Source organism: Rhipicephalus sanguineus, chromosome 3 (genome assembly GCF_013339695.2).
Source record: "Rhipicephalus sanguineus isolate Rsan-2018 chromosome 3, BIME_Rsan_1.4, whole genome shotgun sequence".
Taxonomy (NCBI): domain Eukaryota; kingdom Metazoa; phylum Arthropoda; class Arachnida; order Ixodida; family Ixodidae; genus Rhipicephalus; species Rhipicephalus sanguineus.
Genome location: NC_051178.1, coordinates 211,977,545 through 211,992,232, shown reverse-complemented (window position 1 = coordinate 211,992,232; position 14,688 = coordinate 211,977,545). Strand labels below are relative to the sequence as shown.

Genomic DNA, 14,688 nt, shown 5'->3' with positions numbered 1-14,688 from the left:
GGCAAATTGGAGAATAACTTTAAATAAGCAAAAAAGCGCAACACCGAAACCGAAACCCAACCGAGTGTACTGTCTACGTATGACGTAGACGTTGTTACGAACGAACCGGAAGTCGTGCAAGGCATGCCGGTCACGTCGGCGCGGAGTATGAAAACTGTGACATCCGGGACGAGCAGGCGCACAGTGGAGAGGTGAGAACGCCACGCATCAGCTCTAATGTCTGCGACTGACAGTGCCGCGTCTGATAATGACAGTGTCTCGGCCAGCACAGTAGACGCTCGCTGTAGCGGCCGAAGTTAGCGGTGCCCTCGGCTGCGTCACTTCCGCCGCCTTCCCAATACTGACGTCACAGACGCAATGTTGCCAATAATTGTGGGAAGCCAGGAGGGCGTTTGCAGACAATCTTTAAAATTCATTTGCAAACAATCTGCACATGTCTCAAGCCTGTAATTTGGCATAAATGACGGAAACGTGCAAAGGAACATACCCAGCGAATTTCATTGAGATCCATCGACCTCGAAAAATCGCCGGAGTTGGCCTTTAAACGCCAGTGTTGTCGACGTGCCTGGTAAGCCCACGATGTGCACACAGCTACTACACTGACAAAAACACGTCGATCCACCTCGTAACGCTTGGCTCAAAGCCATAAAATACAGCATAGAACTACTCGCTCACTGCTTCGCATGAAACAGATTCCCACAAGGCGTGGGATCTGCCGAATTTTTTTCTTTAGTTCATTATTTAAAATACACGGCCAATATCACAGCACACTGCTTCTGACAAAGGAACGACAATTTTCACGGTGTGAATGTTTTATGGCGATTGTTAAACGGACACGAACATAAGAGCACTTATAGAACGCTGTTATTTGTAAGGTTAGTGTAATGCGCGATAAAATTATCTTTAAAACGAATAGAGCCTTTGGAACAGGCTTGAAGACAGATCGGGTGCGCACCTCGGCAGCTCTGCTGCAATGGTGATTAACGTAGCGAAAAAGAAAAGTGGCATACAATGCTGCCTAATATTGCGACTGCTAACTATACGTACGGGCTTCGCAGGGCCAAGTGCATGGATCTTTGGTATCGCATGCCTCCTTTTTCCATACCGAAGACGTGAGACAGCACAAGCAGCGGTCTTCGATCTATCGCAAGCTACTTCTATTCAGTGCTATTTTAGTATCTCCTGGAAGTCCCTCAGACTAAAAGCTACAGTGGCGTCCCGTAGCACAACTTAGGTTACCGGCGGTATTTACAAAACGCTAGAGAGCATCACAACACGGGACGGTGCCATGGTTTGTAGCCGAGACAGTCCGATTGCGGGCACTCCGCGAAGCCGCCGTTGGTTCGAACACCACGCCAAGGGCGGTCACTGGAAGGCGGCGACCACGAAGAGCACCGCGAAGCCCAAGTAGAAGAGGAAGTAGACCTTGCGGCGGGGTTCGCACCGCGCGTGCAAGAACACCGGCTCGGTCCGGGTGGGTGTGCTGCGGCTGCGCTCGGCCACCACGAACTGGTGCGAGAAAAAGGCCAGCGGCAGGCTGCAGTTGAGCGCCTCGCGGCACGCATCCAGGCTCTGGTTGCGGTCGAACACGCGCCGCCACGCGGTCACCCCGAGCTGCACGTCGTTGTACGCCTCGCTCGCCGGGTCGTTCAGGAAGAGCAGGTAGTGGTAGCCGTCCGCCTGAGCCTGCACGTTGGTTGGGCGTCGGCTCAGGTTGTAGCGCTCCCTCTGATGCAACTCTCTTTTGAATAGTTTCAAAGATAACGAAAGAGGGCTAGTTTTCCTTTGTTAGACGCAACCTTAAGGAAGAGACAATGAGGCCAAGGAAGAGAGCTGTGTATGTGACAAGTCAGGACTCACCAAAAAGAGATGCTTTGCGTTTGCGGGTTCAGCGAGGCAGTACTATGCCACACCGTTTGTCTTGTTTGCGCCCATGACAGGGGCGTCGGCAGGGGGGTGCAAAAGGGGCACTTGCCCCCCTCAAGCCACATTAGCTACACCTGACCCGAGCTACACCAACGCTCCTCCTCCCTCAGCAGCGATGCAACACTGGTTTGCACCCCCAAGACAAAATCCTGCCGACGCCCATGGCCCATGACACTGTGTTCGCATCTCTCGGTGCCGGTTCGGCTGCCGAACCAAATTCTGCGCAACTTCTGACGCAGAGGCTACACCACTTGTGCACTATAGGCATTTAAACTTCACTGGGTTGTTGGGTGCGCTATGGTCGAACTCTATAATATATATTTATAATCCTGTTCTGTGGGAGGATTTCTATATACAATAGCGCCTGATATAATGTCATTTCACAGACTCTGCGCGTGTTTATGACGTGCGATATGCAGTCTACTGCGTAAGAGCGACAGTCGAACGTCATATAGGGTGCACTACAGCAGTAGACTGCGTTCGCCAGAGTGCGCTTGTTCCACCGTCAGCGAAGGCCGTGTCTTCACGTTTTGTCAAATGCTGGGGTATATTTCTATTGTAGACTTTTGCAAGGAGTGATAGGAGCTGCGAAATTGGAAAGCAAATGCTGCACATTTGCGAATGACGCGTGGAATGAAAGCAGGGGCGTAGCCAAGGGGGGGGGGTTGGGGGGTTCAAACCCCCCCCCCCCGAAATTTTTCAGTTTTGCTTGCGTATATATACACGCACACATACAAACGCACGCACGAACATACATAAAGTATGGTTGAACCCCCCCCCCCCGAAAAAAATTTCTGGCTACGCCCCTGAATGAAAGCACACGCGGCTCTGGTGATCGACTGTCCCTACGCTCTGTGCTTGCGGGGTGCCAAGGGAGGGCTCATAGGTGACAAACCTCGTGCCACAGCACGGGCCGTGGCCTAAGAGGGCCGCCACCACCGCAGGCGTCCGGCACCAAGTCAACAGATGCCTCGGAGGTGCACTGCACAGACCAGCCCGTGCTGTTGCGCCGTATCTGCGAGTCCAAGATTGGGCCCCGCACTGGCGGCACCGGGAACGAGTTGTTGTACGAAGAGCCGTTCCTGCACAGAGCATGTGTGATGTCTACCCGTGGGTTGTGGGGATATTTTTTGCCGTATCTTATAGACCTGATGAAACTAAATAGACTTCTTTAGTTTTTCACGCTGATTTGAAATATGCAATTATTTTTCCTGTAGGTGAACTGGTTTACGAGATACGCATAGCTGTCTCTCTATTCTTTCCGGAGACAGTAGGGAAAAAAAAGTTCAGCATAAAGTGATATCAGATAGCTTGATACTGTAACATGCAATAAGTCCACGCAACGCTGCAAACAGTTGTCAGATCAAATTATAAGTAGTTATTCTGCAGCTGATCAAAATTCAGTGTTTGAGCCATAGGGAACCCAAGCTCAAGTTTGGGCGTCTCTCGCGCGGCTGAGCTATGCGTTACTGGGGGCAGACGCTGCCCGCGGAGGCGGTTTGTCGCCGGATTTGCCAGCGGCGGCGGCAAGGGCACGTGAGCGCATGCGCTCCTCATCCGGCCCAGAGCACTGCTAGGCGGCAGTAGTTACACTGTGACGCACCACAGAGGCAATCCGAGAGCTCTGCGCCTGCGCGGAAGCGGGGGCGGCCGTGGATGCCCCCAGTTGCGATAAGAGTAGTGGCGCCGCTCGACGTTCCTTTGGAAGCCTATGACTACCATCAAGAAAAATCAAATCTTATAAATATATGTGCAGAAATTGAGAATTCTGCTCTCAGCGCTTTGTGACACCCAGTTTGGGCTTTACACTAAAAAAAAATTATAGCTCTAGCCGTTCTAGATTATGAGTTATCACTCCGACGAACTAAATATAGTGACCCAAAGCACTTCAGATTCAGCCGCACTCGTTGCATAAATCTAAACTGCGGATAAAATACTGATATTATAAGATTTAAGTTAGGTCTTACATGTGAAAGAATAGCTGTGCATTTCTATAATGTAATTAAAACTTTTTTTCCCTTGATTTTTGGTTAGCGGCGATCGTGGCCCTGATGAATGGCGAAAGGATCATCGCTACGGCACCTTCCGCGTTCAGTGCAGCGAACTGGAAAGCATACAATGCGCGCAGCGTGCTTTAGCATTGGCGCCTGGAGTTTTCGCACAACCATTGTGCCGCCCTGAAGCTGCATGCTGAAAGCATTCGGATTGACTGCATGAGGTTCTTTATAGTGAACACCCGTGGTAGTGCGGCTGCCGGCAATGGAACCCTTGACCCGATGCACATCAGCTGTACGCCATAACGGGTAGTGAACAGTTCCTCAGTCAGCAAAGCTCTCGGCCTTTGCTAAGTACCTTCCTGTTACGGTGCGCAGGCACTGTTCGAGCTTCCCTAGTCCTGCGATCAGGTGCAGTTTGGTTCCTCGGCCGGCCGGGCAGCAGGTGATGGAAAGGCGCGAGCCTCGCAGGAAGTACATGCCCAGGTAGTAGTAAGAGGCCACACGCACGTGCACGCGTCGATTCTGCGCACCACACGAATGTGTTTCATGCCGGGGTCCACCAAGAAAACGCTGTCACAACTAAAACACTGTTTCAAGAGCCTGACAGGGCAGTGTGGGCGAAGCAGCGCGCTAACATGGATTAAAGGGGTGGTGCCATCAAATTTCGAGGCTATAACAAGCCTGTTGTGGTTTCCTCTGTATGCATGCAGGGCACTCCACACGAAGGGTCGGAGACAGCAGACGTTTAGAATATATTTTAATTCACTTCCTAAGTGTACCTAAATGCCCATTCTCCCGATCAAAACCCATAGCTAGCGCGCCAACACTGACGTAGATCTGTAGGATGGGCAACGAGAGTTGTAGTGACGTCACACCAGACCTGCTGTAGTAACGTGAGTGACCTCCGGACCTCCGCCACCTCCGCAACGCACGTACCGGCTGTAGTGAACTAGAATATATTCTAGTTCACTATAGCACCGGCAAAGCATCGGTTGCTACATCACTCGCCGAGTTTCGATCACTTTCTGGCTAAGTGCGTCACAGCCTTGTGTGGTCACGTGAAAGCTCCCTACACTTCTACGTCACTGCCCAACCTCGGCGCCCAGAAACCGAAACCGAAACTTGTTCCCATCAAAATGCGATATTAAATTATTTAGCGAGAATACATGAATCTTGGTGTGCGCATCATGCTTCCTGGAGATATAGGAAACGCTTACAGCAAAGAACGCGCAAGCCACAAATTTGGTGGCACCACCCCTTTAAGAGGAACTGTCAGTGACGCCTATACCTATACTCCATCTCGAAGCTCTGCACATGCGCAATTCGTTGTAGCGTGGTTATTTTACTATCGCACGCATCGCGTCATCAGTGAGCGCCTTCGACGACGGTGCGCTCAGATGAAGCCGTGGGCGCGATGGTAAAACGGTCTCGCTGTTATGGCACTGCGCATGTGCAGAGCCCCGTATTGGCGTATAGGTAGTCGTCGCTGATAGCAGCGTACGGCACACGCTCCCACATTTGCGCTAAGCGTGCTCACGCCTGCACGTTAGAAAACACGACACTCGCTGCTGTGTCTTTGCGCTTAGTCCTTGTCAGTCCTCCGCTTCACCTACAGGACATCTCTCTTAATCACCACCTCGCCCAACTACCCCACTGAGGTGAGCCTCCGACTCATATTCAGTGAGCACGGAATCTAACCACTGCGACACCGACGTATACATCTCTCTGGTCGCGAGCGTAGGATGTGTCCTTCCTCAGCTCCCTCCTCCACCAGTTTCTATATAGCTCTACTACGCCATGTTTTCCAAGGTCAGTCAAATCGTCGCAATGACCTTGAGCCGCCGGAGCGCCAGAGTGGCAGGCGTAGCGTCACGCCACGACACGTGATCCGCTGCGGAGAGGCGTCGCAGCTGCGCTCGCTCGGAGTCTCACCGATGCGGTACCACGTGACCAGGCGAAGGTTTTACGGCTGCTTCGCCGGCGCTGGGTCTCGCGATGGATGGCGTGCAGGCTGGGCCGTCTGTGCGTGCACTTCAGCGCAAGTGACATGCTCAATCCGAATCATCCAGTATACATACAGCTACACGGCAGGCTGCGAAATCTCGAAGCAAAGGCGGCACAGTTGCCTGCTGCCGGAACAAAGGGAGGCCGCATTAGCACGTCATAGAGAAGCTTACCAAGTACGGAAGCGCGCCAAGCTATATACCGCTGTCGTTCAGCAAAGCGAGCAACACTGATACGAAGATGGCGAACTTCAGTGAGTCTTTAACCTATCGCTCGTGATAACTGGGTTCGCAAGAGGTGAAACCTCAGCCAATTTTTTTTTCCCCTCTTCGCTTTTGAGGCGGTGTGGTGACAAGCCAATGACAGTTTTATGACGAGCTGGCACCCCGTTCGGCCGCGAAAAGAGGTGCGGGGAAAGTCCCCAAGTAGAAATTGAGTCGCGCGACTACACAGCGAACGCCCGAATCCCCGCAATACTAAGCGAGCACGCATACGCGGTACTCCATCAAAGGAGCTGACCCGAGCAAAGGTCGGGAGGGAGCGGGTGACTGCTTGTCTTCAACATCGTTTTATAGGCGAAACAACTTTGCTTCTTTTCTTTGCTCACTTTATGACGCATACCTGGAACAAGCGATCCCCACGCTCTGCCAGTGTGCTTGAGGGTATCGGACGTAAAACAGCTCACAGTGAAACGAAACGTCCGCACTTGTAAGTTGTCTAATATTATTCGCGAAACTGCTATTTTGTAGTAATTGTGACATCAAGGACAAAGGCAGCGTTTCTGAGCAGCCTCGACGGTCTCGTACAGCGGAGTTCTTGTAAAGCTAAGTAAGTGTAAATAAAATGTTAGCGAAGCATGCGTTCTTTAATTACACTTAATGCAAAAAAGCGATATTTAAATAGCATTGACAGACTTATATAACATCAGTCCATGGCTCACATGGCTGCAATTGCAATTTCACACAACCCCACATTTCAGCGAGACGGAGAGGGGGCAGGGGGGGGGGGGGGGCTCACGAGCTTCTTGTAAATACCCTTGTGAGGCCTGAGACCCCCCTGACTTCAAGCACTGCCGGTGCCATGCAAGTCAGAGCTGCAACGAAGTATACTATGAAACAACGCACGTTTCGGCCACATCGTTCACGACAGAGCACTGTTTCATGAATAGTAACACGGCGCCATCAAATGACTTCGTGGATTTTTATATACCGCATAGAAACGTTGCCTTCAGAAAGTTACGTCTTTATTAGCGGCCATGCTGCTACTCACGGATTCGTACACCGCAGCGTAATGCTCAGGCGTGCGCACGAGGAGGGCAGGGGGCGCCCCCCCCCCCCCAATCACCCCCGGGGGCGGGGGGCGCAAGGTTTGCCCCATACGTTTACTCGGTTATGGCCGCGAGGTTTTTTGACAATAATTGCTGCCGTAGGTCCTTCACATTGCGTTCCAAGAACTGTTTACTTCCCATCTTCAGGAAAGCCAGGGTGACCATTGGGAGAAGCACGTCATCGCTTTATTTAAATTTTTTATTGCGATAGCAGTTATATGGACAGTCTCGGCTGGTTTTTGCCTTCGCCGTCGCCGGCGTCATGCACCGTGTATGTATAGGTATGTGTATATATATATATATATATAAGTCCCCCAATAAAATAATTAAGAAAAATGCTTCCGAAGCGCGGAATCGAACCAGCGACCTCTCGCTTCGCAGCGCGTGGCGCTAACCACTACGCCACAAAACGCAAATCATTCAGCTAGCTAACGGCGAGCGTTATAGACACACCCTTTACCGCAGTACTCAGAGACTGCAGGCGCTTATAAGCGTTTCTTCATTACCAGCGAGATGGCGCGAGGAGCGCAACGGGCGCATTTAAATGTCGTCGGCCAGCTCGCTCGCTTCTAATATTTGCGCAGGGAGAACCTTGCCCTTCCGCTGTCTGCTCGCGCGGTAGTTGCTGCCGAGGGGCAGATGTTTCTGCAGCGTAGCAGCGCGTCCATCACGGGCCGCTTTTCTTGCTATCGCATTCATTGCCTCGCCCTTGCGGCGAAACTGTGACATTTATTTGGCATCCATTGTGAAGCATGCCGTGCTTCGGACTCGACCAACCGGAAGGGGGCACTATGCGCACATGGTAAATGGTAATGCTATAATTCGGTTGCGGAGCGAGCATGATGGAATAGTTAAAAACAGTATTTCGTCCTCTGCGCTTACGACGAGGCTCCATGGTTGGTTGGTTTAACACCCCAAAGCGATTCAGGCTGAGAGAGAGGCGGCTTAGTCTTCGGATAACTTCGACTATCCGAAGTACAACGTGCAGTGACATCGGACGGCCTCTCTAGCATTACGCCTCCATCGAAATGCGACTGCCGCGGCCGGGGTCGAACCAGCGTTTTTCGGGTCAGCAGCCAACCACCGGGCCACCGCGGCAGCGTTGCTTTTAACTTTGTTGCGCGAACTTTTCCGTACAGTTAGTACGGAAATACCCTGATGCTGTGAGACTTGAGCGAACTTGAAATAAGACTGCGTCATGACATTGCTGGGAGTGCAGCTAAGGAACGTGGAACGAGAGCAGACTGACCTGCATGGTGTGTTCCGTGACGTTCGGCTCGGCGCTGTCGTAGAGGTAGGCGTTGAACGTGTGCGGCGACATGGTCGTCATGTTCTCGCACCAGAAGGTCGAGCTGTGCTGGTGCAGCGGGATGACGTCCTGGTACCCCATGGGCAGCGTCCGCTCCGAGTACACCGAGAAGCGCAGCAGCAGCGGCGTGCTGAGCAGCGCCACGCCGCACGCCACCAGGAAGCACACCAGCAGCAGCTTCTTGAGCGAAAACGCCATCGCTGCCCCTCATGACCAGCATTGCCTCGCTGCGCACGATCGACTCGCTTCGCGGACGTGCTTAATTAAGCGGTTTGAGCTAAACGCCTTCGAAAGAAAAATCTATTCTTTCTTGCTTGTAGTACCTTGATTACTGGCGCCTACCCACTACAGGGGATTGGCCAACAAACCGGCGGTTAATGTAAATGGAAACATTAAAACATAAAGGAAGGGTTGCTGCGACGTCACTGACCAAGCTTTGGCCGCAAAACAAACAGTCACGTGCATTGTTGGTTGGTTGTTCCTCAGTTGCTTGACGCGCAATCCCACCTGAATGGACTGTGCCTCTCTTTACAAAGTAAATAGCGTAAAAATAACTTTATAAATAGTTTTGCAATGTGTTATTATTTACAGTGTAGTGAAGCGTGTAGTGGACGCTGAGTGCTTTGTATAGTCGCTAATGGATGGCGCTGTGGGCAGGTGAGCGCTAGAGTCACTAGAGAAATTTTTCAAGTGACTCTAGTGAGCGCCCCCTGACATTGGGTATATAGTAGGGGGCGGATGGAATAAAAAGGGATTCTTGTTGTTGCTACGAGCCGCGCTCGTGTCTTTACTCGGCGTCTCCGAACATGGTGTCAGAAGTGGGATACTAACGCGCAGTTATGGACCCGACCAGCGTTGACCCGACAACCGGTACAGACGCTTCCAAGCTCAACGTTGTGCGCGTCGGTATGCCGGGACTTCAGCCTCCGTCGCCGTTCAACTTCACAAGCCCTGGGCAATGGGCAACATGGATAACAAGGTAGGAAGATTACGCCTTCGCTGCCGGACTCAACACAGCCACCGACGAGGTGCAAGTGCGAACACTCTTATGGGTTCTCAAGCACGTAGCGTCTTGTCGCCAGGACTGTCTGCTCCGGAAGACCTCCCGTTTGCGGAAGTCAAGGCTAAGCTCACCTCGCATTTTGTTCACCCTGTCAATCAGATTTGCGAGAGCCGTCGATTTCCTCGCCGAGTACAACAACAAGGGGAGCCGGTGGACGAATTCTTTACCGCACTTCGGAATCTTGTCAAACGTTGTGGGTACAACAACGCCGAGGTCGAAAACCGACTTGTGCGAGACAAGTTTGTCGATGGATTGCGGAACGAGACGCTGTCGGATCAATTGTGCCGATGTACTAAACTTTCGGCAGAAGAAGCGCGTATTCATGAAGAAGCCGAAAAAGAGCGTCTGTCCCGCGCAAGTCTCAGCGAGAGCGGGGCCTTCGACAGCTTAAACGTGGACGCGGCGCAACGCGCGAAGAACGCGTCACCGCGTCGCAGCAAGTCGGTGCAGCCAACTCAGTCTACTTGCGATTACTGCGGCCGTGGTCAACACTCTCGAAAAGAATGCCCAGCTCGCAAGGCCACATGCAATTTCTGCGAGAAGCAAGGTCACTTTCTTGCTGTTTGCCGGGCCAAGCATCGGAAGGAGCTGTTAGGCTCAGTTGAACTTCACGCGCTCAGTACGCGTCGGGCGCGCTATGCCGACAGTCACGTGAATGGTCACCTCGCACACTTCAAGATAGACTCGGGAGCAGAAGTAACGGTGGTATCGCCTTCTTTCCCGGGATTACCGGCCGTTTTGGATAAAGTGGACGCCGAGGTGTCTGGTCCTGGAAATCAAAGATTGTGCGTTCTGGGAACTTTCACTGCTACCTTGCAATGGCATAACAAGGCCGCTGTGCAAAGACTGTATGTCATCAAGAACCAGACGACACACCTTCTGGGATTACCGGCAATTGAAGACTTGGGCATCGTTAAGGTTTTGGACTCTGTGGAAGGTATTCCGTCACCCCAAGCAAGAATTTTTCGTGGCCTTGGGGAAGGGCAAGAAGAATACCATATTCGCGTTGCTCAAGACGCTCTCCCCTTTTCATTGAGTGTTCCTCGACGAATACCTCTGCCTCTACTCGAGCAGGTGAAGAAGGAATTGGATGAAATGGAAACCAAAAAAGTCATTCGCAAGGTTGACACGGCTACCGCGTGGTGTTCAGACCTCGTCGTTGTGCCGAAGCCGTTGGGCGGGTACAGGCTGTGTGTCGACTTGACGAAGCTTAACAAAGTTATCCAGAGGGAACACTACATTCTGCCAACAGTTGAAGACATCTTAGGCCAGCTTGGTGGGGCACGAATTTTTTTCTAAGCTCGATGCAAGATCCAGCTTCCACCAGATCAAACTAACTCGTGAGAGCGAAGACCTGACAACATTCATCACACCTTTTGGTCGCTATTGCTACAAGCGTCTTCCCTTGGCATTGCGACAGCGCCCGAGTATTTCCAACGCTTCATGTCGAGATTGCTCGAAGGCATCACTGGAGTCGTCAACATGATAGACGACATACTCGTCTTTGGTAGGAACCGTCAAGAGCACGACCAGCATCTAGCTGACGTCTTGGCGCGTTTAACTCAAGCGGGCGTCACTTTTAACGAAAAGAATTGTCAATTCAGAGTATCTTCTGTCAAGTTCTTAGGAGTTGTTGTCAGCCAGCAGGGAATTAGTCCAGACCTGGACAAAGTCAAGGCTATCATGGATATTCCACCACGAATCGATGTCAGTGGTGTTCGCCGATTACTCGGAATGGTAAACCATGTGGCTAGATTCATTCCAAACCTGTCTGAGATCTCAGCACCTATTCGTGCTCTCCTCAACAAGAAGAACGCATGGGGTTGGAGTTACAACCAAGAGCAAGCGTTCAAGAACATCGTCTTTGCTCAGCTCCGACGTATGTATGGCTATGTACAATCCCCATTACCCAACTCTAGTATCGGCTGACGCAAGCTCTCATGGCCTCGGAGCCGTCTTACCCCAGGATCAACCTTCGGGAATTCGACATGCCGTCGCCTATGCTTCCAGATCTCCCACTGCTACAGAGGGACGCTACGGTCAAACGGAAAAAGAGTCTGGCTGTCACACGGGCTGTCACCCGGTTCGACCAATACCTACGCGGACTAAGCTTTCAGGTCGAATCCGATCATCTTCCGCTTGCAGCCCTCCTTTCAAATAAAGATCTAGACGTCTTGCCACCTCGAATTCAACGTATGCGGATCAAACTGATGCGCTATCAGTTCTCGGTCAAGTATGTTCCTGGAAAGCTGCTAGCTACAGCCGACACACTTTCACGAGCACCTTGCGACTTGCCAACTTCCAAAGCGGTCAGCAGCTTGGAAATCTATATGGGACGTTCTTAAGGATCTACCTCCACAACTGGCAAGTCACCTTGACGAGATCCGTCGTCTTCAAGCTCAAGATAGTGAATGCTCTTCGATTATTACTTATTGTGAGAGAGGCTGGCCGTCCAAGAAGAGAGTTCCGACCCATTTAGCGCCATATTGGAAGGACGCGACTACGTCCTGATTGTCGACTACTACTCCAGATTTCCCGAAGTAGTCACATTGGGAACTTCATCAGCAAAGGTGGTCACTGCTGCAATCAAGAGTTGTTTCGCTCGCTTTGGGATACCAGACGTTGTGCGGACGGAAAACGGACCTCAGTTCGCGTCCAAGGAGTTCGGCAACTTTGCACGAGCGTATGGATTCTGCCACGAGACCAGCAGCCCTCGATACCCTCAGAGTAATGGAGAGGCAGAGCGCATGGTGCGCACTGTGAAGGATATGCTGAAGAAAAGCTCGGATCGGTACCTCGCCCTGCTCGCATACCGAGACACACCTGGAGTGTCGGGCGTCTCTCCAGCTCAGTTACTTATGGGGAGGAGACTGCAAACTCGTGTTCCGGTTCTGCCTGAACGACTACAACGCCAAACTAAGACTGGGAAGTTTTGCTGATGCAATGCTCAGATGATCAGGTTAAATTCGGGTGTACTTTTTAAACTTCACGGTAATATTTCCAAAATGAACACTGCCGTGTTGTCGCGGTATAGGGCGGCCCAGCCTGCACAATCTGTTTGTGCAGACTCTTCCCTGATTTAAAACAAACACTTTTGAAAAGCAAGTTATCTGATCAGCTCTATGAATGTAAAAAATCACCTATATATATATATATATATATATATATATATATATATATATATATATATATATATATATATATATATATATATACGCCGGACAGAGTGAGCGACGCCAACCCCCCCACTCGCGAACGAGTTGGTACGCCACTGCCCAGCCAAACTACGTGTCGTCATCTTCTATCTTTCTGACGTCGCCAACCTCTGGTTTCACAATCACGAGCCTTAGCTCCATACCTGGTCTGATTTCAAGACAGCGATTGCAGAGGTCATCGGCCGCCCGACTTTACGAAAACTGCGCGCTGAACAGTGAACAGCCCGGTGAGACTTATACGAGCTACATCGAGGATCTCGTTAACATTTGCTGCCGCGTCAATGCCTCCATGAGCGAAGAGGAGAAAGTGAAACATATGCTCAAAGGCATCGAGGACGAGGCATTTCAGATGCTTCTTGCGCGGAACCCTGCTTCTGTCGCGGACGTCGTTACTCTTTGCCGGAGTTTCGATGAGCTGCGTCGACAAAGGGTCCTTGCACGCAGCGCTGTCGCAGCTGCCGAACCACTCTCGAGCCTCACGATAGCCTCCCACCCGTCACCTGCTACATCACTCTCTAGCCAAATCAAAGACTTCATTCGGGAGGAGGTGGCGCGCCAGCTCTCTACGCTGCCTCTGAGCGATCGACCCCTACAACCTGACGCATCGCTGGCTGCTCCCATCAGGAGGGCTCTCCGTGAGCAACTTGCCGAATCGGTATCTTTGACATGTCTGCCTGTGGCTGCACCTCTGACCTATGCCGCGGTCGCGGCGCGACCGCCGCCGCCGACATTTGCCTTCTCTGAAGCAATGTACCCACGAACAGCCCAGCCTCCTGCGTCGCCTCCAATGCCAGCTTGGAGTCAATATGTTCAGAACACCTGGCGCACACGCGACAACCGGCCCATATGCTTCGCTTGTGGTTTCGCCGGCCATGTGGCGCGCTTCTGCAACCGTCGCATGTCACCTGCTCATCAAGCTGCCGCAACGCCCGGATACGGCTACCCACACGCTGCTACCGATGATGCCACGAGTCTCGGCTCGGACTTTTCGCCGCCTTCGCGACGGCCTTTCATCGCTCCCCGTCACCCCGTCGTCGCTCGCCTTCACGTCGTCGGCAGTCGCCTAGCGAGGGAAATTAGTTGCTGCGGTTCCGCAGGCACGAACTGCCAGCTTCGCGACTTCTACAAGGCCTGCACATTCACCACGCAATTTACTCGACGTCATAGTAGAAGGAACTGCCGCAACTGCGCTTATTGACACTGGGGCTGCGATTTCAGTCACGGACGAGAACTTTTGTGAAAACTATGTCAGGTCACAACGCCCTTCTCCGGCATGCTACTGCGCACCGCAAGTGCGCAGCACATAGCACCGGTTGCAGCATGTACCGCGAGGGTGGTTATTGACGGCGCGCTCTATTTCGTCGAATTTCTTGTGTTATCTTCATGCTCACACGACATCATCCTCGGCTGGGACTTCTTGTCTCATCATCGTGCCATCATCGACTGTGCCCGGACCGAGGTGGCGCTCTTCCCGTTCTCTGATGACCGTATTGCCTGACATTTCTAAAAGTACAACCCAAAAGCTCACTGTTCTGTCCGACACCGTCAGTGCTTGTGCCCGTCTCTTCCTCCACCGCTCCGGATGCTACCTTTTTACGCCGTCGCCTATTTTTCTGCGTCGCAGGGCTCTCCCTCTCCCGTTTGCCGTCCTCACTACTGAATCTGGATTATCGGCTATGCTTGTGTGCAATCCCTTTCGACACCCTGTGGCCTTGCTTCGAGGAGAATCTCTTGGTCATGTTGAGCCTGTTATTCCGTTTCAAATCATCGAGACTTCAGATGACACGCCCTGTTATGGGCTCGACGCCCTTACTTCTCCCGTTAAGCGCACGTCTTCTGCATCATCA

General features: G+C 52.0%; 1 protein-coding gene across 2 annotated transcripts; it reads right to left on the bottom strand.

The window, feature by feature from the left end:
• Positions 1-672: 672 nt before the first annotated feature.
• On the bottom strand, positions 673-12,693 carry LOC119388250 (uncharacterized). Of its 2 annotated transcripts, none has more exons than XR_007415524.1 (3): positions 8,504-12,693; positions 2,822-3,008; positions 673-1,686 (listed from the first exon to the last, which is right to left on the bottom strand). XR_007415524.1 is itself a non-coding variant. In XM_049413888.1 (3 exons), the coding sequence occupies exons 1-3, from the start codon at positions 8,759-8,761 to the stop codon at positions 1,650-1,652; spliced, it is 462 nt and encodes a 153-aa protein (XP_049269845.1). In that variant the 5' UTR covers positions 8,762-12,693; the 3' UTR covers positions 673-1,649. The 2 variants fall into 2 exon arrangements, 1 of the variants encoding a protein (XP_049269845.1); XM_049413888.1 differs by lacking the exon at positions 2,822-3,008 and adding an exon at positions 4,279-4,445.
• Positions 12,694-14,688: the final 1,995 nt, after the last annotated feature.

Bases quoted from the DNA above. Each gene is read 5' to 3' on its own strand.
- LOC119388250 (XM_049413888.1), bottom strand. From the start codon at position 8,761: ATGGCGTTTTCGCTCAAGAAGCTGCTGCTGGTGTGCTTCCTGGTGGCG. The intron at 4,446-8,503 runs GTCAGTCTGCTC...TGTGGTGCGCAG, and splicing joins TCACGGAACACACCATGCAG to AATCGACGCGTGCACGTGCG. The intron at 1,687-4,278 runs GTACTTAGCAAA...ACCAACGTGCAG, and splicing joins CTGCGCACCGTAACAGGAAG to GCTCAGGCGGACGGCTACCA.